This window comes from Condylura cristata, unplaced genomic scaffold (assembly GCF_000260355.1).
Source record: "Condylura cristata isolate star-nosed mole 26May11 unplaced genomic scaffold, ConCri1.0 scaffold00027, whole genome shotgun sequence".
Taxonomy (NCBI): Eukaryota; Metazoa; Chordata; class Mammalia; order Eulipotyphla; family Talpidae; genus Condylura; species Condylura cristata.
In genome coordinates, this window is record NW_004567128.1 from 4512111 (window position 1) to 4534410 (window position 22300).

At 38.3% G+C, this 22300-nt stretch overlaps 1 protein-coding gene across 1 annotated transcript; it reads right to left on the bottom strand.

Annotated features, from left to right (window-relative positions):
- Positions 1–5146: 5146 nt before the first annotated feature.
- FANCB (Fanconi anemia, complementation group B) lies at positions 5147–20651 on the bottom strand. The gene is made up of 8 exons (XM_004689866.2): positions 19704–20651; positions 16034–16186; positions 14825–14917; positions 10129–10257; positions 8041–8204; positions 6723–7159; positions 6369–6606; positions 5147–5580 (listed from the first exon to the last, which is right to left on the bottom strand). Exons 1-8 carry the CDS (start codon positions 20649–20651, stop codon positions 5166–5168), a joined length of 2577 nt encoding a protein of 858 aa, XP_004689923.1. The 3' UTR covers positions 5147–5165.
- Positions 20652–22300: the final 1649 nt, after the last annotated feature.

Genomic DNA, 22300 nt, shown 5'->3' on the forward strand with positions numbered 1-22300 from the left:
AAGTTGGTATCTCTTCCCACTGAGATGATGTGGAAGTTATTCCTTGTTTGCAGCTAATATTTTTAAATTTCTTAAATATTTGAAACTTTGATTTATATCAAATTGATCCTGGTGATGAACAGTTTCTCCTTTTTTGCCCAGTTGCTTACTTCAAATTCCTAATACCATCTTTTCCTAAGAAAAGTAGAATGGGGTCCTGCTTGGTGGCACAAGGGGTTAAAGTGCAGCACTATGAACCTATCCACAGCCACTGCAGCATGAGTTCGATCCCTGGGCAGGGAGTGACCCACAGAGCACAGCAGATATCTCCTGTCTCACCTACTGCTCCCTTCAGTGGACCACCTCGTTGATCTGCCTTTTCTGCCCCCCACTCTGTGTCTGGTGAATCCTCTTACCGCCCACACCTCTGGCCTGTACCCCAGTTCTTGTGTGCATCAATAAATAAATCTTAAAAAAGTAGAACGGCTGCATTATACTGCACTTAGTTCTCACATGCATTTGGTCCCATTTCTAAGCTTTCTATTCTACTCTATTCTGCAGTGTTTTATTCGTGCACTAGAAACATGCTTTTACTTACTGACATATTATGATATACCTTAATATTTAGTACAGTGAATCACCATCCCCAATGCTTTTCTTTTTCAAATTGTTCTGGCTTGCACATTTTCCACAACTTTAGAATAAGTGTGATTTGTTCCAATGAAAATCTGTTGGCATTTTTAATGGGATTAGGTTAAGTCTACAAAATAACAGAGAGAATGACACCTTAATGACACTGTTTTCTGATCTAAGAGTACTACATGTCTTACTATTTTTTCAATCTCTTTTTAAGGATTTAAGTGTTTTCTTCATGCACATCTTACATATGTCTTATTAGGATTATTTTTTTGTTGTTGCTCTAATTATGACATATTTGCTTTCTTATGTAGACTCATTTCAAGATAGAACAAAACTTTTCAATACCTGAAAATGAGATTGTTCTTCAGTATCTAAAAATACCAGAGATGCTACAGGGATGTGCCAGAGAGACTGTTTGAAAGAAAGGAAAGAAGATTGCCTTCACTGAGCTCAGACCACTTAATTAAAAAAAAATGTTTTCATAAAACAGGGTACATTCATTGAAGGAGTTCAAAGGACTCTTCTCCCTAACTTGTCTATGTCATGAACAAAAGGGAGTGCCCTCCCCTCACCACTACCTTTCCCCCGGTGACAACAACCTATGGCTGTCAACTCATGGTGAGCACCAGAATCACATTTAAAGCTTAAAAAAATGCACACAGCCATGTTCGACACTTGCCTGTTCTGATTCAGATCTAGGACACATCCTGTCTTATGTGTGTGTGTACAGATACATGCAACTCAGGTGAGTCCCCAACTTTATGAATCATTATTTCTCCCTTTTATCTTTGCCAATTTATTTTTTAATATTTATTTTATAAAATATATATTTTTATATCATTATTTTGTACATTTTTTTCATCTCACGGTACCAGGGATTAAAACACAGCACTATGAAGCTCTCTGCACCCACTGCAGTCTGAGTTCGATCCCCGGGCCAGGGAGCTACACAGGAGGCACAACAGACCCCCCCCTTTGCCAATTTAAATCAATACTTCATCTCTCACCTAGACCACTCTAGTGCCCCCTTAGTTATTCCTGAATTTTCTTTCTGTCCTTTATAGTTCAGCCTTCAAATAGCTAACAAGTTCTGAAAAATCAGACCATCCACTTGCCAACACAAATTACTGCAAAATTTTCCATCTGTGACTCCTGAGCCTACATGCGCGGACTAGTACCATAAGCTCAACTGGGCTGACCACGATAAGACTGAGGGGAAAGAAAACAAGTGTGGAGATTTTTTTTCATGAAAACAAATGTATTCAGTTTAAATTACCTTCATTCTATGGTATATTTAGTATCAATATATTATTTTATGGAATAATGGTTGCATAAGTGCTACTTTTTAAATATTCTTATCCTACAAAACAGAAAGTCAAATCTCTGCTGTTCTCCCCAATTTTTAAAACCATACTTACCCACATGAGATCAAAGTCTGGAAAACACTGACTGAGAACTAAGTGCAACTTCCTTAATGTGATACACAATATGGCAAAACCCCCACCTTCCCCAAGTGCACAGCACACCCTCCTGTCCCTTGTAAGGTGGGCCCTTTGAGTTCTTAAAACTACATCTCATTGATTCATGTTTTCTTTAAAAAATATACTACTATGAGATAAGTACCAATTATGTACAAAGTATTATATAGGTGGGACACAAAGGTTATCAGGAGAGAAAAAGGACCCCATCTCTAGAGACGTCAAGAGTATTGAGGGATTTACATTTTGGAAACAACAGCTCTGACTTCAAATTGGAGTTAATTATAGCTTATAGCTAGCTAGTTATTAAATTATAATCATTGCCACTGGAAAGAAGTATCATGTACTACAAAAGTGCATACTGAAAGGAAGTGACCTGGTGAATTAAAACAGAGATTGGAAGGATGAATGGACATGAACTAGCTGAATGGGAGAGCAGGAATGGTGGGAAGGGCACAGATAATGGGAAGAATTCACTAAGTACTATTAGTAGATTTCTTCCCAAACGGTCTTTGGCAGTAAAACTCTAAAGTTCTTCAGATGGGGTCAACCAAGGAAGAGCTTTCCATTGCAAATTATTAGAAAGGAAAGTAATGTTTTTACAACTTTGAACACGAGGACGATAAGGGATAGCTCTCAGTATCTGGCACTGGCCGAGTTTTAGACAAAAAGAAAACCAAGTTTACATAGCCTTCTAGCCTAGAAAGTTGAAATGTTAGCTTTTATTGGTGAGGATAGGGAAGAAATATGCTACATCTCTTCCTTTCTGAGACTGGGGAAAAGTGTAGTCAATTCTAGAAAATAGAGATATCACTGGACTAAAGAAGATACAGTGGTGAGTATTAGAATGCTTAAAGGGTCAGCTGACTTTGGAAAAATGTGTATAGGATCCAGTTGCTTCCAGTGGGTCCCTGTAATTGCTTTAATAGTCTTTTTCATATTAGTAACACCACTAATAACTACACTTCAAGGGTTTCTGGGGGGGAATAAACTTCAGATGTGGACAGATGGCAATATGGAAGTGAGCGTGCATTGTGGGCGAGAGGCCAGGCCTTCCACAAGCACAGCTGAGACCCAGCAAAGGCCCCGCTTCTTTCCCCGTCCTAAGCCTGCTTGTCAAACTGCACAACGGCACGCTGAGCCGCAATGCACACACTCCTCAGGCCAGGGCCAGGAGGCCAAGAGAAAGCTGTGCCTGAAAACCAGAGAGCTCGGAACAAGGTTCACTCTCACATCATGGTTTAGATTTTGGGGGAGAATCCTCAGATTCGTGACAAGGTCAGAGGAATATGCTGACATGGGCAGTTGAATCATGAGAGAGTGAGGGGGCAATACTTCCGCAAATTTTGACTTTTCTACTTTGGAGTAACTAAATAGAAAAACTATGCTGGAGGATGAAACCCACTTGCAGAGAGATGACTTGCAAAGAGTAACACCCTTTACAAATCATCTTGCAAATACCTCTAAAGAGTAATACCCTTTGGTTGCTTTTATAAACAAAAAAGCAAGCATTGTGCTCGTTTTTATTATACTGACTCTTATAAACTATTGCAATTAAATTCCATTTATAACTGCAAATTCCATTTTATAATTTTGTTCCTGAACTTGGCTCTTCTTTCAAAACATATCATGGGTGGTTTCAAGAGAAGCCACTGCTTCCACATTTCAAGCTGATCCTAAAATGACAGTGTTCCCAGAAAAGTCTAAAACACTTTCCACTGATATTCCATAGAAATAGCTGAAGAGTCTAACCCAATGGGCAATGGATCACTTCAAAAACAGGAAGCATGTTTGATGGACAATCCTAAAAACTCGAGCCAGAAAATAACCTGCATTCTCTAAAATCCAGTTTCATCATCAGATCATGAGGTACAAACACTGCTCAGGCCTGGAGGCCTGGGAAGGTTAGCACTTAGCAGGTCCAAGCATGAAATGCCACTTCCTATAATCATCTCCATTTCTTTCCACTGAGACAGAAACTTCCATCTCACTTAAGGATTTTAGAGAAAAAAGGATTTTAGTGCAAAAGGCCCCTTTGGCCCCCACCCTTCTGTGCCTTTTCTCTTTCCGGGCATTTTTGTATAACTTCAGAATTTTAACTTTTTTCAAAAAAAAAAAAAAGACTAGCTTCTTCCCTTTGAAATGTCTCTTTGGATTTCTTAAGAAGTAATTTTTTACTTATTTTTAAATTTTTCAGTCCCTAAGGTGCAGCATATTCTTTAAGTTATTTTAGTAAAAATTTTGTATTTTAGCTTTGCCTACAGTTGGAATTTCAGATAGCTGCAAGGTATTTCCTTTTTTTTTTTTTTTAAAGAGTGGCCTATTAGGTATGCTTAGTGTTTTGAAAGTGATATGCTTTTCAGAGAAATGCCCTAAAATATTCACTTTCCTTTACTTACACAATTTCAGAGAAGCTTCCTAATAAAATCCAAATCAGCAAGAGCTCCAAACACTTTCATTTAATGATCTCACCCGAACGTAGCTCCGTTCACATTTCCCAGCTCTCTGATGTTTCCACACACTTGTGAATCTCGACAGACTTGTGTAATTTATCTATTTGAAGCAGATTTTTATATGGCAGGTTTTACTAAGAAGAGCACACTTAAAGGCTGTGCTTTTTAAAGATTTAGACCAAAATACTGCTATTTCACTTGTTTTCATTGAAGTGGGAACTAACTTTAAGGCAAGATTCTGCAACCTGGGTGCCACTGGCACTTCGGCCTGGGCTCTTCTGTGCGTTGTCCAGTTGGAGCAGGACATGTAGCAGCAGCCCCGACTGTGCCCCAGATGTGCACGGTGCACCCGCCTCCCTGTCCCCAGGCCTCTGACAACCAAAAAATGCACCCAAACATGACGAATGCCCCCAGAGGTCAGGCGTGTGGTCATCACCAAAGCTAAAACCAATAGGCCTCAATCCGTATTTCTATAAAGGGAGGCCTATAATGTAAAAGTGAAAATAAGTGGAACCAAACACTCTGGGAGGAAAAAAAAATTTTAAAAAAATAACTGAGATTGTAATTATAACAAACTATAGAAATGATCTCTGAAAGTATAGTCTTGAGACTGTAATTATAAATCAATCAGTTTCTGTGCAATAGAGTCTGATTTTAGCTGGGCCTCTGATAATTTCAAAACTATTTCTCTGTATAGGGCACCACTCACTTTTAGGTCTGTCATCAAGGTTTCCTTCTTCTCTCTCTGAAGCTCTTCCCTGTGTGACTGGATGTTTTCCTCTCTGTCTGATAATACAGCCTCATCGCCACTACTCTGTTCTTTGCTCGCTCCACACTTTTGCACCAAGTGGTTTTCAGCCTTGACTAAAGCAGAAGAAAGAGAACCAAGGATAACCAATTCCCTCTCCAAATTATGTGCCAAGTGATCGATCGAGAAATCTTCCATTTCTGATTTTAGCTTTTTGAGGACACAGTTTACAGGGAGAACACTGATGAGGTTATGAAGGCACTGGAACAAAACTGTTTGGTTCCTAGAGTTTAAAAAAAAAAAAAGAAGCACAGTATTATAAAGATCAGGACAATGCAAAGCAGTATATAAGTATATATAATAGACTGCAATAATCAACAGTCATCAAGAAACACACCAGCGACAAATGAACCACCCATGCACCCATGTGATCACTATACACCAAGACTCTGCCAATCAAATGTGCATATCCTACACCAAGTCAGTTAATATTGACAGGCTGTGTCCTAATTAATTTTCAGAGTAATAAGATCAATATTTAATTTTAAAATGTCATTGGGGGAGAGCCAAGAAAAAAAATCTTAAAATTATTACTAGGCCCTTGGCCCTCCCTGGTGGCGCAGCAGGTTAAAGCACAGCACTAAGAAGCTTAAGCCACTTCAGCATGAATTCGATTCCCGCCTGCCCTGGAGGTGACCACATGGCATGGCAGACCTCTCCTGACCTGCCCGCTCCTCCCCTCAGCAGTGTACTTCGTAGATTTGCCTGTTCTACTCCCCACTCTGTCTCTGGTGAATCCTCTCACTGTCCCTGAGCCTCTGGCCTGTACCCCAGCTCTGTGTGAATAAATAAAAAATAAAATAAATAAATAATTACCAGGTCCTAGTCAACCAAAACAAGTCAAAACAAACATAAAAGTCCAACAGAGAGCTTTAGCTCCTGAGACCGCAGGTTCATTTGTGCGATACCAGACGATGACCAGGATATGCCCCATGGTGGCACAGAACTGTTGTTACACCACACAGTCAACACACAAACACATGCACAGGAGCCCAAGCTGATGTGCATTACCTGAAATGGACCGTTAAAATTCCTTCAAATGGTGTTCTTTGTTGCCAACTGAAAAGTGTCCCAAAGAAACTTCCTGGCCTTTTACAAAAGCAGATTTCTGGAAATTCTTCAATCACTTCACATTTCATGTGGTCAAAAAGCCACATCTTCATTGAATTCAGGGCATAACTGGGTGATATGATTTGAAAACAACTTTTGTGTAAGGCTGCGAGAAGTGCAAAGAGATCTTCCACGTGTTCTACAAGAAAAAGATGTCATAAACTCCATCATTAAACTCTGTCCATTATTGCAGAGAATTCTCAGAATTCTCTTATTCAATCAGGTGCATGATTTAAAAGAGCCAACCAAAATTACCTATAGGATTCTTCTTTGAAAATGTGACTATGTATTTCTCATTTGAAAGATCTTCCAGAGATAAAAAGATCCTGCCACACTGAATATAACCATCTTCACAAGAGTCATCATTTTCTCTTTCCCTGACTTGTAGCAGCACAATGCAACTGAAATTTCTGAGTGCTAAAAGGGGTGGAAGAGCAGTGACAGCAGTAATTAGGTGCACAGGGTCTTTCTGGGATGGCGGTTTACTAACAAAGCATTCCTTTTTCTCTTCGGCAGTGTCCACAGTCAACCTGATCCTTTTTGCCTTAGATTCTATTTCACATGGGACTAAATGTGGTGCTGACAGAGAATCCCTCCTCAACTTGATCAGTTTATTTTGACACATCACAAAACTAAAGTTGGAGCTATCAGCCTGAGACACTAACAGTGATAAAGTCACATCATTTAGAGATCTGCAAAACAAAAAAAAATTAGAGTTCAATTTAGTCTAAAAGTTCATTCTTTAAATTTAAATAGTTGATTAAATGCCATACAAACAACAAAATTATTCCCTTCTTTCCTAGGAAACATCACTTCCGCTGCAAAATATATAAAGAAGTGAAGCATAAAAGCCAAACACATTTTTAAAGATCCTGTAAATATCACTTTTCTGGATAAAGTAAAAACTTCATTAAATATATTAGACTTTAGAAAAAGTAATTTTTCTAAAAGCAAGGAATAGAAAAATATATGGATTTTTTTTTATCTTTGAGGTAGGTCTTTTATCCTCCCTTCTTAAATAAGAAAAAAAATTTTTTTTTTTAAAGATTTACTTATGTATGCATACATGAACTGGGGTACAGGCCAGGGGCGCAGAGATAGAGTGGAAAACAGAACAAGCAGATCTACTGAAATCCACTGCTGAGGGGAGCAGCAGGTGGGGCAGGAGAGGGCTGCTGTGCAATGTGGGTCACCTCCGAGGCTGGGGATTGGACTCCTGCTGCAGTAGCTGCAAATAACTTCACAGCACTGCGACTTAACCCCTTGAGCCGCCAGGGAGGCATGAAAAAGCAACTCCTTATGAGAGCTTACTTTAATAATAACTTAGAATTCAAATACCTCTAAAGCAAAAATTATACTTAATGCTCCCCTAAATGAACTGAGTAAAACCTACTTTTTCATAGAAGATTTTGTTTATCCTTCAACAATGACGTTTTAGATATAATGTTAAAATTTCGCCTGCTTCTATTTCTATTTTTAATATGGCCATTAGAACATTTAAAATTGCATATTTCTGTTGGGCAGCACTCTTCTAGGGCATCAAGATAATGTTATCATGTTACAACACACTTACAGGTGCAAAGATGTAGTTTTCACTCCAACAATCAAGTTATCATCCATTACACGATACCATATCTTCTCCACTATCTGTTCTGAGACTTGAAAACTGCCTGATGGCTTTTCATCAAAGGTATAGACAGGATTTTCTTCTTTACCACAAAGTGTAACAAGACAGTCCTTATAGAAAAACACATGTGAATAATTGATTATTAAGGGAAAAACACCTACCTTATCAAATGCAACAAAACTAAATAATGGAATCAGCTTTAGGCCATATCTTACAGCTTAAATGTTTGAAGATAACTTATAATCTATAATATGATATATTATACATAATACATAATTCACTACAGTGATATTTATAAAAGATATATAATTAGTGGTCTACTCAGCTCAAGAGGCACAGCCTGATTAGAGACAAGAGGGGATGTCCAACCCATAGTCAGCAGGAATATAAAACTAGAGTTCATTTTGACCAATAACTTGACATGTCCCCAGGCATGCTGAAACGCTCCACTCTTTGTTTTACCAGTGACTTGCACTGAGCCTATAACTTCTATATGAAAAAAATGGATTACAATTATCTTTGGATCTCTAACAGGTTAGTGCTAAACTGTGTCCTAAAGCCCAGGCCAAACTCACTCATACACACGCACATGGATCTGTGAGAACGCAGACTCAGGAGCAGGAGTAACTATCACAATACACCGCACTTTCGGAGGCTTACTCGATGCCAGGCACTGTCCTGAAGGCTATTCAAGTGTCAGTTTAACCTCCACCAGAAGCCTAGTGATCTAGCTAGTGGTCAGCAGCACCATTAGCCGTACTATGCTAAACAGGCATCAGGAGTTGGAGCCCTCACCACGGTCACACAGTCAGTGGCGGCACAGCTGCAGTTTGAGCCGAGCAGACTGGAACCAGAGCTCTGTCTTAACTATTGCTCCATGCTGCCCCTCCATGTGGTAACGCTGAAAGGAGATATTGGCATTAACTTCACAGAGGCGCTCCTGCCACTATCTGTGAGATTTAAGGCAGGGTATTCATCCAAAACCTGCAGAAATGTTTACTACCTGCCAGGATCATTTTTAAAATTAACCATGTGAAGGGCACAAAATGGTGCATAACGCACAGTGGTTTCAACCATCTATTTCTAACTTCTCTTCCCCTTTTCTAAAACCAACATCATTGAGGTGGGTGGGGAGGAAAATGTAGAGACTTTTATAATGGGGGTCATAAGGTTGTCCAGGACAGTTAGAACAGTAATACAGAAACTCAACCAGATGTGCTTTTGTTGTTTCTTACAGTAACCATATTTTTTCACCCAAATTTTTGCGAACACTAGAGTTGGTGAAAAACACAGACCATTACAAGAATCGCCAGTCATCTCAATGGAAGTCAGAGTTCAGGGGTAAGGTGACTTAAAAGAATAAAATGCAACATTATGCTTCTCTGTGCCCAGCTTTTCTTGGCTTTTGTAATATTGTTATGGTATGTCTTTCTCTGGAAGAAACTAATGTGCATCTATATAATTTCTATGAAATCTAAGCAGTTTTTGCTACTTCTCTCCATGACAGAACTGGCATAAATAATGAACTGCAAGGTACCTGGAGGTATTCTTATGGTCAGCAGATAGAAGAACTAAAAAAGCACTGCAATTTAGGAACATTAACTAGAGGAATAGAAAACATACAATGGACTTTGAAAGAACACCTTTCATAGTAATGATGAAATTATATCATCATCAATACGAGGTTAAAAATGCCCAGTATTTTCTGTTTAAGAAGTGTAAAATATATAATTTGCTTTGAAGCAATTTCTATTCAAACCATGCAAGTAAAAAGTTGAATAGTTAAACCTTATTTTCCAAGGTTCCTGATAACTGAGATTTTAACATTTTACAGAATGAGAATAATTTGCAAATGTATAAAATATTGGCCCCTTACTCAAATACTTTTCAATGTCATAAAGCCAGATGTTACAATCCCTGCCACTTTTCTTCTTGATCCACTCAACAGCATTTTCTAATATACCCCAACATTCCAATTTAAAAAAACTGTTATCAATTCATGAAATGGTAAAATGATCGCATGATTAATTTTACCTCCTCTGAACTTGAAGTACTATCATCTTTCCCATGAATCAGATTGATGAAATTTTTGCAAGATTTTGAAATCACTTTCTCCTTAAGCAAGAGATGCTGCTCTAGTTCCTGAATAGAAGCCAAGCCAACCTGTAAAGAAGAAAGAAAAATCATTGCCAGAGACATCATTTCAAATGAAACCTGACATACCATTAACTCTGGGAGTACTTTCTCCAAATTTGCTTATTAATTCATTTTTCTATAGAATATCAGAAGGCACTTTCCAGAGCAAAGTGGTTTTATGTATTAATTTTAAGACCCTATTAAAAGAATACACATTTTTTCTTTCAAAGGAGAACAATCACACAGCAAATAGCTGTAATAGTTTATATAGCAAACTGAGAGACTCCCCCTGTATTAGCATGTTTCAGCACTGAATTAAGTAACCAGTATGAAAATGAGCAAGTCCAATGAATGTAAATAAAAATCGTCTATCAATACTGCTATGCTTACAAACTCTTTTTCTGGTTGAAATAATTTCTGCTTCAAAAACAGAGCATCCATAAAAGCAAAGACAGTACCATCATTAGAAATAGTCATGTTGAACTTGAGACTGTTTGAAATAAAGTTTAAAGATAACACGTAACAGCCCTAAACTGACAGTGTTTATTTTTGTGCTAATAAGCTCAGTGCAGGGCAGGCTCTTAGCTACAGAAAAAGAGAAGTGGCTCTGAACTGGGTATAGAGCAATCCATTCCTTTTTATACTAGATAAACAGATTTCAGCACTAAGGACGAAACATTCATGAAATATGTTTTGTTGCTGAAAATTTAGTCATATCATTGAACTGATAGTTGCTTCATTTCAGATGGAGTCTGTGACTGCTTAAGGATTATCCAATTTTTAATACAACAGATTTGTTCTAGACTTAAAAAACAAAATGTCTTGTTTTTAGATACCACTTAAATTACATTTTACGGCAGTTAAATTCTTTTTCTTTTTATCAATGAACACAAGTTGGAGAGTGAAGTATGAATTAGATCTTAGCTCATTGCACAAAGAATGCAAAATGTCTAGCTAATGTTTTAAAACTTCATCTGTTGCCCTAGTTCTGTGGAGTCCACATCATTTACACTCCATCATTCATTCCTGGAGTAACTTGTGACTTAGGGAAGGGAGATGTACCCATCAGAGGTAGAAAGTGAAATACGAGGCTGCTGGAGGAGTAGGGAGTGGAAGAGAGGGATGCGTGGGCAAGCTGTAAAGGAGGGCACCCCCAGAACTTAGCCCTGTTCTCCCTCCCTATTCTTCCCTCCCATGCACCCGGCCTGATTGCCGACCCACTTGACTACTGAAATAACCAGGTCGCAAGTTTTTGTTACAAAATGACAAAAATAAGCACATGCTAAGAAATTTAAACATAGAAGTCCCAACTGCTTTCCCTTCTCAGCCCTCAACCCCACGTGTGCAGCCAACTGATGGTTCATCTTTCCAGAACTTTTCCATGTATGTGCTAAGGAGTGCGTTCTTTCTCTTCACCACAAATAAAACCTACCCAAACCAAATACAAGTGTAGACGACACCAAACTTTGTTTATTTCAATTTCTGTATTGCAATGTTTCTCATGGGCCAGAAGAAAGCACAATACAGAGCACGGTTTACAAAGGAGTAATGGAGTCAACACCCATGCAACCACGCTCAAGGCAAACAGCAGCGCTCCTCTTTCTCCACTGGAGGCAACACTACCCTGCCTTTCAAGAGAACGCCCTTGCTTGTCTTCACAATTTGACCACCATTGTATGGCCCCTTAATATAATATTCTAGTTTTCTGTGTTTCGCTTCTGAACCTTTCGTAAACGGAACCATTCCATATATGCTATATTTTAGAGTCACTAGTAGCTGAAGTTCACGCCTGTCACTGCTCTGACGTATGACATCCTATGACTATGCCAGTTCTACTTCTCTGTCCTCCTCCCGATGGACATCTGATCACACAACTCCAGTTGTGGAGTATCATAAACAACACTGCTGTGAACACTCCTGTACATGTGCACAAGTTTCCCCAAGGTCCTGATCTCTCACTTCCCCTCCAACAACTAGTTGGAAAACAAGTTTTGTGGGAGAAAGAACAATGTAATGGACTCTAATGGAAGCTCTACAGATTACATAAACTTTGTGCCTCTCCATTTGTTTCTGCATATGTAAAATTCAGGAAAGGCTGGTCTTGTGAATGTCCAAAATGCTTGGCATTTTTTTTCTTTCTTTTTCCATTTGCCCTAGGCATGAAACAGCTCTGGCCACTAATGCAGGCATCAAGATAGGATGGACAAAGGACTGTGCATGTGCATTGCCCCAGAGTGATATAACTACACCACCAGTCAGGTGTCTCTTTGCCCACTGCCAGGGGGTTGGAAATATTTTTATCTACACTAAGAGCTACCAACAGCATGGGTCACAGGAAACAAGAGGCACGCCTGACTGTCTCTTACTCTCCATCTCTGAATGACCCCGTGTTTCTTTTTCTGTGTCCCCATTTGTCTCTGAGCTCCCTTTTGGATATTGTTTTTAATGTAGTCTGGTTTGCTTATCTGCTCTGTCTCTCCTGGAGTCAACTGTTAAAATCATCTGCTGAGTTTTCCTTTTTTTAACAACTTCAGTATATTTTCAGTTTAGAGAAAGAGTGTTTAGTTATTTTCTGCAAGTATTACTCATGATGTCTTGCTTCTTTTTGTGCTTATTCTGTGGGTGGTTCATTTTCTTTGAAAAATAACTCAGCAGATGTATAAGCGGCCTCAGGTAAATTTGTGTTTTGAGAGAGGATTTTGTTTGTTTCTGCCAGGTGGCTAGGATACTACTGCTTTAGGTCAGATCTCTATGGGTTCCAGTCTTTGGAGTTTGGCCTGAAAATTTATTCCTTTATTTTTAGCTTTTTGAAACTGGACATTCAGCAGTGAACTTAATGTAGTATGCGAACATGTTGATTCTCAGTGTACACCTGCTTGTATAATGTCACAATGCAATGTGAAGTTACTTCAATATTTTTGAAGTTGCTTAAAAATATTTTTAAAATATCCCAAGTATTGTTTTAAGCTGTTTTTATCAGAAGAGTTACTCTAAATAAATTAGGTAACATACTATCAGAAGTAGAATTTCTGAAAGTCATGTTAGCATAAATGAAATTATTTTGGCATCATTTCTAAATCAAAAAAGCCTCTACCTTATTCTTTGTGAAATCTGCATAGTACTTCATGTTTCATGCTGTCATAATTCAGTAGCTAATTCCTAATGATACATATTTTAATTTTGACCAAATTGTACTGTTTATAACATCTACTTAAATGTTTATATGACCTTTGTTTACACGCATAAGTATACCGTTAGAAGAGATTCCCAGAAACGAAACAAGAGAGTAAAGAGACAGGCAATTCCCATGTGTGCAACTCTCACAAGTATCCCTCTGAGGAGGCGCTGTGCTTTACCTTCCCAACGCTATTTCAGAAAACACACTGAATTAAAGAAAATAATCCTTGTCACATGTCATAACTGCTTTTTCCACAATTTGCCTTTTTATTTTACTGTTTAGAGAACAAAAGTTTTTAAAGTCTTCAATCTTTTCTGTTATTGTTCTATGTCCACTATAATTTTTGTACCTACTCACATTCATGTTACTATGAATTTATAAGAATTCAGTGAATTTACTTAAAATTAAAAGAGCTATAAGATAATTTTAAAAGAATCTACAAAGTGAAAACTAGGAACTGTCCGGTCCTTTACAGGAAGAATGCCAGAGACAGAGGAGAAAGTTTAATGATCTAAAAGGGGGACAACTGGCCCGCCCTCCTCATTAGTGTCATTTTAAAGGAAGAGGAGGCATTATTCCAGAGGAAAGGGTCAAGGAGAGACCTACCGATCAGATGCAAGTGTTAACTTTAATTAGATCCCAAAAACCCAACTAAAATAGTTTTAACATTAACTGAAAATATTTGAATATAGACTAAAAAGTTTGATTAAAAGATTATTACTAATTTTCTAAGTGTAATACTAGTACTGCGCTTACATAATAGGATGGCCTTATTTTTAGGTTTCTGCTACAATACACAAGGGTGAAATATTAAATATTTGTAACTTTCAAATGATTCCACAAAAATGTATATATCCAAGCACAAGGATGAGGCAAACATGATTTTTTTTTAAAGTAACAATTAATCCACATGAGATAGTTTAACTTATTAAACGAATTTTTCTGCATATCTGGACATTTTTTCTGCATGAAAAAAGGTAGGTTATAAAAACAATAGGTAATTTCTTCCAATATTGGCTGTTTTGAATAAGTATTAAATACTAAAAATTATTTTAATAAAAATTTCAGTATTTAACAAAAACTTTAATCAGGAGTTTTGTACGGAAGACTTGAAGTTAAACTATTCATATTTGCAACATGTTGTAATTCATCATCTTTGATGCTTCTTTAAAGGATGTTGTGATACTACACGCTAGGAGAGAATGTGTTTTCAAAAGCCAGCTTTTTACCTTGTGTCTTATGTGGCTTAATAAATTATACACTCTTACTATAAAAAGGTTATCATTTTAAATGACGTATTTGTAAGTAATGTCATCGTTTCCCCAGCCACTGTGTTGGGCCTTATTCTTTAAAGCCCTTTCTTTAGAATAGTACTAACCCCCAAAATTCGAAAGCAAAACGCAAACAGGCACTAACTTGCACTCTTCTTTCCAGAGGTGGAATGATCAAGCAACGATTCTTTTGTGTGTCTTCAAATGATTCATTTTCATTGCAATCCGATGGTTCACTCTAAGAAAAAAAGAAACTAAAACTGAAATTCTGGAATAAGTTGAGACCTCCTAAGATCACCAAAATACACATAAGATTTACCCAGTCAATTTATCCATGGGAAGTTTTCCAGGGGACACGCTAATTTATAAAAGGCAAAATACATTCTCCCCCCCTTCATCTTCTTGTAACTAGAACTGCACACTTAACACTCATGTACAGATTTCTCCCACTATCTGAAAGTAAAACATTACTATTTTCTATGATCTGGTAATTTTTTTGATGATCTGCAAATGCTCAGATTTGTTCCCTAACCTACAAAATCACAACAAATAGAACTTCTACTTTCAGACAGTGGGAGAAACCTGTATGCATCAAAAAGTATCAACTTACTAGATATTTATAAAATCCTATTAAGTGGAGAAAACACGAATCATCATTTTACAAATAAAAAATCAGGCTCAGAGACAATTTATTAAGGATTTGAAAGCTCAGGGGTATCACTTCACTTATGCCCCACATCAAGTTATTATAAATTGCTACTTCTTTTAATAAAGCAGTTCCACTTCATTTTATTTCTTAATCCAAATTATCATGTTTATTGGACTAAAATGTGATTTTTGGAAACAACAATAAACTTTGTTTTACAATATTGTCATCATTTGAATGACCAGCAGATAGCTCATATTCCAAATTTATATCAAAGGCAGTCAATTTGTAAAACAAAAGGGGATTCAATGTATACATTTAAAAGTCAATCTGTATTTTTAAAACTAAAAGTCTAAGTTTAAAAGCACAAATCATTATATGGTGGCTCAAAGTTTTAAAGCACTTACATTTCCTAAAATGGCTCTTCATGTATACAAAGTAAACAGAACCGGGCCCTCCCTAGTGGTGCAACCGGTTAAAGTGCACCACCACGAAGCTGGCTGCAGCTGCTTGAGTGTCAGTTCAATTCCTGGACCCGGAGGTGACCCACGTGGCGGGGCTCTACTCAGCAGTGTACTTTGAGAATCTGCCTGTCCTGCTCCCCACTCTATCTCTGGTGAATCCTCTCACCCCCCCATACTTCTGGCCTATACCCCAGCTCTGTATGAATAAATAAATCTTAAAAAAAAAAAAGCAAACAAAACTTACTGAATAGCTTATGCTGCCAAAATCTGTTATTTTAAATGAATTCAGGCAACCTAAATTCAAAGAGTCCTTAAAAAGTAGTAGTACTTGCTCAGTTCCAGTTCCAATAAAGTCATCTATCAGTACTGACTTAATATTTTCCCACTTAGCAGCAACCTGAAAGAGAGTGGCACAAGAAGAAGAAAGAAGGAAAAAAATCAGGTCTGAAATCAAGTAATCTTTTTGTATTTAACTGTAATTTGTCATCCTTAAATTCACAAACATGTAATGAAAATGGTAAAAACAAGAAAATTAGATTAAAATGCTAGGGGATCAAAAAGATAAATAGTTATAACAACTTTGTAAATCACAGGGTACTTAGATGTAACATTTTATTAGTGTTTGTCCAGGGACTGCCATGTGCTTGGTTTCCTTAGTAAATTATAATTTATAAATTTTAATACTTCCCATGACTAAATATTTTAAAATTCTAAAGTTTCTCATGAGTAACTCTAGAAAGACTCCTTCTCTACACGGCCAATTTGAGGACTCCCATAGCCTTGGTAGATATGTATTTATGATCAACCACCTATGCAATAAACTCAGCTGCATTAAGTAACTAGAAGGGACCAGCAGGTGCTTTCAGAGCTCTCAGCAGAATATCCTTTAACGAAGTCAAGATGAATTTAATATCCTAAAGCAGGTTGGGGAAGAGCATAGCCATTATCAGGGATACAGGAAGGCAGGGGTCCTAACTGGGGGGTGCCTAGAAATAGCCTAGTCGAATGGAATGTTTTGACTGGTTTGTAACAAAGCATGACACTGTAAATCCAAAACAGAAGACAACTTCTTTAAGGTCCATAACACTGGAAGTCTTCAGATTGCTCCCCTGGAAAAGAAACTCTCCAGGAATCAGATTCCTTCTTCCTCAGGCAGAGGAGCTAACAGTCCCACTGAGAATCCCAGAAGTACAGATCTATCATCTGGATGATAGGGTAGTGTCGGCTGCATCAAAGCCAGAATGTAAGACTCTCCTATCTACATAGCCAAATATCAATCTTTTCCCTATAAGACTCATTTCCGAAGCAGTGATTTTTCACTTCTGCAGGGAGGAAGCTAATTTGTAAACCCATATCCTCTCTTCCTCCTACCCCACCAGGAGTATCATGGAGCATGATGAACTATGTGAAGAGACATTAGTAGTAAGAATGTGCTCAGCATGCAAACACCCTAGAGCTGCGCACTCAGGCACGTACACACATTTGCAAGCTTTTTCTCTCATCCAGGACAGTGCCATCCAAAGGAAATTAGACATGAGCTACAAATGCAAGGTACATACATCATTTAAAACTCTCCAGTAGCCATTAGAAGAAAATTCTCTAGCAGCAGTGAAATTAATTTATTGTATTCCACCTATATCCAAAATATTACTTTTTTAACTCAATATAATCAGTAACAATTATTAAGATATTTCCCTTTACTTTTTACTAAGCTTTTGAAAGTGGATATATGCTTGAAATTTATAGAACACCCCAATGCCGACTAGCCACAGTTCCAGTATGGGATCACAACATGGGTTAGTAAACACACCATATCTGTGTTAGCACTTGCCAATGCTCTCAATTCTGAAATGCCCACTGGATAGATTGCCAGTGTTACAGAGATGAATTTTATTCGAGAGAAAATCTAAAACCAAAGTCAGAGAGACCAGACTTGTGGTTCCCAGAGGCAGGGGAAGGGGGTTGCGGTTGGTCAGAAAGCATAAACTTCAAGTCCCAAGGTAAATGTGAGGAACATAATACACAGCAGGATGGCTCTAGGTAACACCAGCTGTGCGCCTTATAAGAAATATGACTTTTCCCTTCTTTTTGGTCTCTATGTGAGATGCTAGCTGTTCAATGAAACATTTTGTGGTACTAATTTCACAACATCAAGTAAAATCATGACGTTGTGTATTGTAAACTTTACACAGTGCTGTAGCTCAGTCAAAGTGGGGGGCCGGGAGGAGAAAGAGAAAACCTAAGAGAAAAACTCATGTATTTCTCAAGACTCAGCTCTCATGTTTCAAGTCCTGCCACTTATTAAACACTATTGCTGGGTTTTTATGAGGAAATGATGTGAGAACTGCACTAAACTGGATTTCCATGATATATTCTAAGTGATGCTTGTTTGCATTTTACTTACAGGTCAACTTTTTAGGGAATGAGGTAAGTCACTGATGACAGTGCTGGTCTTTGTTTAACGGAATCAGTGAGCGCTTACTGCACTGCTGCTGGGCACCAAGCACCGTGCAGGTATTTGCCATGGCATGTTATTGGATTCACCCCTCTCTGCAGCAGGATGGTCCCAATTTCATAAAGAGGGAACATGAGTTCACAAAATTGAAAAGCATTCTTTACAGTCACACTAGTAAATGGCTCAGTAGGATTCCAACCCAGGTTTTTGTTTTTTTATCCTTAAATAAAAAGTTTATTAATTAATTTTGAAATGTGTGTATATATCCATATAAATGTTTTAAATAATATAATCGTTTCTTTTTACATCATTTTGCACATTTTCCCATCTCAGTTGTAATCCTCGTGGGTTCCAGCCCAGGTTTTAAGTTTGTTCTTTTCATCACCCTAACCCCAGGAAGGGTTATAAACATGGCATTTCCTCTGTACCATTTCTTGAAAGTAGAGTAGAAAAAAATAAAAATGTTGCCTTCAAATAACTTTCAAATAAAAGAACAATGCACTTTTAAAAGATCGTTTTCAAAATAAAGTGGGATAGCTTTTATATAATTTTCCTTTTGAGAATTTAAGTCCCTTATGTATTATATAGGTTGTATATGGTTATATATAATCCTTACTAATATAAAAATAACCTAAAAATCACTTTTGAACTTTTGAAAACATTTAACAATATTCCACATAAAGGTGATAATCTAGTGATAAAGATTTTAAGTGAACTTCAAATTAACAGGTCACAGAAGGTAGTATCTATGGTCTTTCCAAAGTAACACAAAATTCAAAAAGTTGTGATACATACTAAAAATTTACTTACAAAAGACACATTTCTCCCATCCAAATACTAACCAGGCCTGACCCTGTTTAGCATCCAAGATCAGACAAGATCAGGCATGCTCAAGGTGGTATGCACAGATGAGAGACATTTTTGGCTAGTAATGATTACTTATCTTGAATTAATTATACTTCACATCACATAGCTGACTGAGCTGATTATGTACCTTAAACCAGGGTCAGAGAGGCAGGACTGGTAGAGCCACCCAAACCTGCAAACTCCTATTCAGTTTCTGCTCCTTTGTACCTGTTACTGAACACTCAGTACCAGTGCATATTTCAAAGCAATTCCAAACCTTACCCTAAAGCATACAATTATATCTTGATAAAAAGTGAAATAAAGCATAGTAAAGTTTTCTAAGTGGTAACTTTTAGAAAAATTAACACCATTTGTCTCTAGAGAAAAACTGTCTCCAGAGGATGATACATTATAAAGAATTTCTCTAGATTTCATTTTTAACTACCTACCAACTTTTCAATAACAACTACATAATAATTGTAATTACCTATGTATGTACTTCCAAACAACTCCACGCCCTAAAAATGGATTTAACACTTCAGGATGAACCACAGACATGTTTAACCGATCTAGGACCACACCAGTTGAATGATGATGAAAATAAGCACTGTACCTGAAAGTTCCTGTTCCAAACAGCACAAGCATTGTTAGACCTAAAGGAGACCACGAAGAGGTGTTCTCCTCCACTGCCATCCAGAAGTCGGACCTCACAAGGATCTCCAAAGGGAAGCTGGCACACACTTGCAGGAGTCCCATTGTGGAATGAAATGAGTTGATTCTTTCGAGTGAGGGCAACCAGCCACATTCGTAGCTGGTTGTTGACCATTTCAGTTGCACAGACATGGACATAGGTGACCACGCTGCTGTAAGCGGGGGGGATAATGTACGAATCACTTAGTACTTCCTGATTTTCAAGAGCATATACACAAAATTTGGTATTCTGAATTGCAAAGTCTGATTTTGAACACTTCTGGGTCCATCCTTCCTCAGATAAATAACATCCCTTTTGTCCTAATAAAACCATACCTAGATCTTCAATTTCTCCTGCCCACTCAATAGAGGACAAATTAATGGACATAGCAACAACTTTGCCAGTTTGGGAAGAGATACTGTAGAATGTTTCAACATGTCTCCATAAAAGGAAGGGGCCATTCAGGACCCTTAACTCTTTCAACTCATGGCCGAGGCTAAAACTTAAACATTTCTCAAATTTATTGGTATTGTGAAGAAATAATAGAAAATACTTGAAAACGTTATTCTTTTCAGTACTTTGTATCACAATATAAGGGAGGATAATTCCAGTTCTGAAATCAGATACACAGTTGCAACACACAATTTTCAAAAGAGAGTCTTCCTCTGGTAGATTAAAGGATCCTGTGGATTTCTGAACAAATGCTCCCGATTCTCTGTCAAATACCATTCTTCTGACATGCAATGTGGGTGTTTCTGCAGGCCCTTCATCTGCAAGATTCCATTTAGACAATCGAAAAACAAGAACTTCCCCATTATAACAAAGGAGCCCTTCTTGCTCATCAGCTGGCATTGCTTGTTTACTGGTCATTCCACGAGGTCAAGTCTTTATGCTGGTCCGCTTTCATGAAAGCAACTGATTCCAGTGGATGTTTTTAAACCTAAAAACAAAAGGGGAAAAACTGTTGTGGCAGAAGAATTGTTCAGAAAACTTGTTTCTCTGAGAGATCAATAAGTAGCCATATATTTTATTAATATCTTTAAATATGTGTGCTATATAAAAATGGTATCATCAAAAATATATTCTAAGTATTATTTCTGTACAACTCTTAAAACAATCTAGAAGGAAGTGTCAGGGTTAGGGCTTCATATAGGTTTCAGGGCTGGGTTTGGGAACAAAGGAATTAAACTTGAGCAGCTGAGAAAGCAAGGAGTAGGCCTGGCTAACGTCCACTGTCACTGTCACTAACGTGGGCAGCCCTCAGTCAGCTCCGGGTCCTGCAGGGTTCCTGACCATCTCCAACGGGAGCATCTCACGGAAGCTGTGTGCCCGTGGCCCCAGGCCAAACAGGTCTGTCTCAGGGTCTGCGACCCCCTTTGCTTCCCATAGCAGCCAACTTGACAAGCTGTGGAAAGGGCTCGGGGAGCCGGGCTGGGGCCTTAGCGAAGACAATGCGCCAAGGATCCGGTAGCCGCGTCTGGGCCTTGCACCAGCAGTTTTTTTCTTTTAAAGATTTATTTGTGCATACAGAACTGGGGTACAGGCCAGAGGCTCAGAGGCGGTGAGAGGCTTCACCAGAGACAGAGTGGGGAACAGAACAGGTAGATCGATGAAGTACACTGCTGAGGGGAGCAGCAAGCGGATCAGGAGAGGTCTGCTACGCCATGTGGTCACCTCCGGGGCAGGCGGGAATCAAACTCAGTTGGAAGCGGCTTTTGGCTTCTCAGTGCTGTGCTTTAACCCACTGCGCCACCAGGGAGGGCCTGCACCAGCGGGTTTTAAGCCTCACTGACCAGCCTGTGGGAGCGGACAATTAAACGGCAAAATTTCTGCAGTTTTGTCCTTGAGTCCTGTCCTGTCCTTGCTCTGGACCCCACCTATCTCAATAGAGAGAAAACAATTTGAAATCTTATTTTACAAAAGCAATGCCTTTTATAACCTAAGGATGTTCTACTTTTCTGAATTAAAGTAAAAGGATTAGTAATATAACATAACTAACACAAGAATTAAACAATTATTCCTGCTTCTCATATATCAGGTACAATACATGTATTATTTATTTCCCTTCATGCTTACAACACATTTCTCACAAATGAGAAAACTTGATGTTAATGAAGTTCAGAAGCTTGTCCATGGTGACAACACGGATGGGCAATGGCACCAGAGTTGGAAGAAGGGTGCTCTGACTTGGGCACCTGCACTTGCACCCATACTGTCCTGGCTTGCATTCTCGGATGCTGACACACTGGGTATGAGGGGTCACTTGCTTCCATTCATAAACAAGTAAAGCACCCCCCCTACACTGAAGACACATCTAAGAAAAAGATGGTGACCCCACCTTACTCGGTGGCTACATATAGCAAGTCGCTCCTTCCACAGTTACTGGTGCTTAGCCCATGCTAAGCAGTATGCACTTGACGAGGTCTGCCTGTCACTGAATGTGAGGTTGGGGAAGTCACTTACAGCCACATCTATATAACGGAGTATAGTCAGCCTCACAAGGTGTTGGAATGCACTAA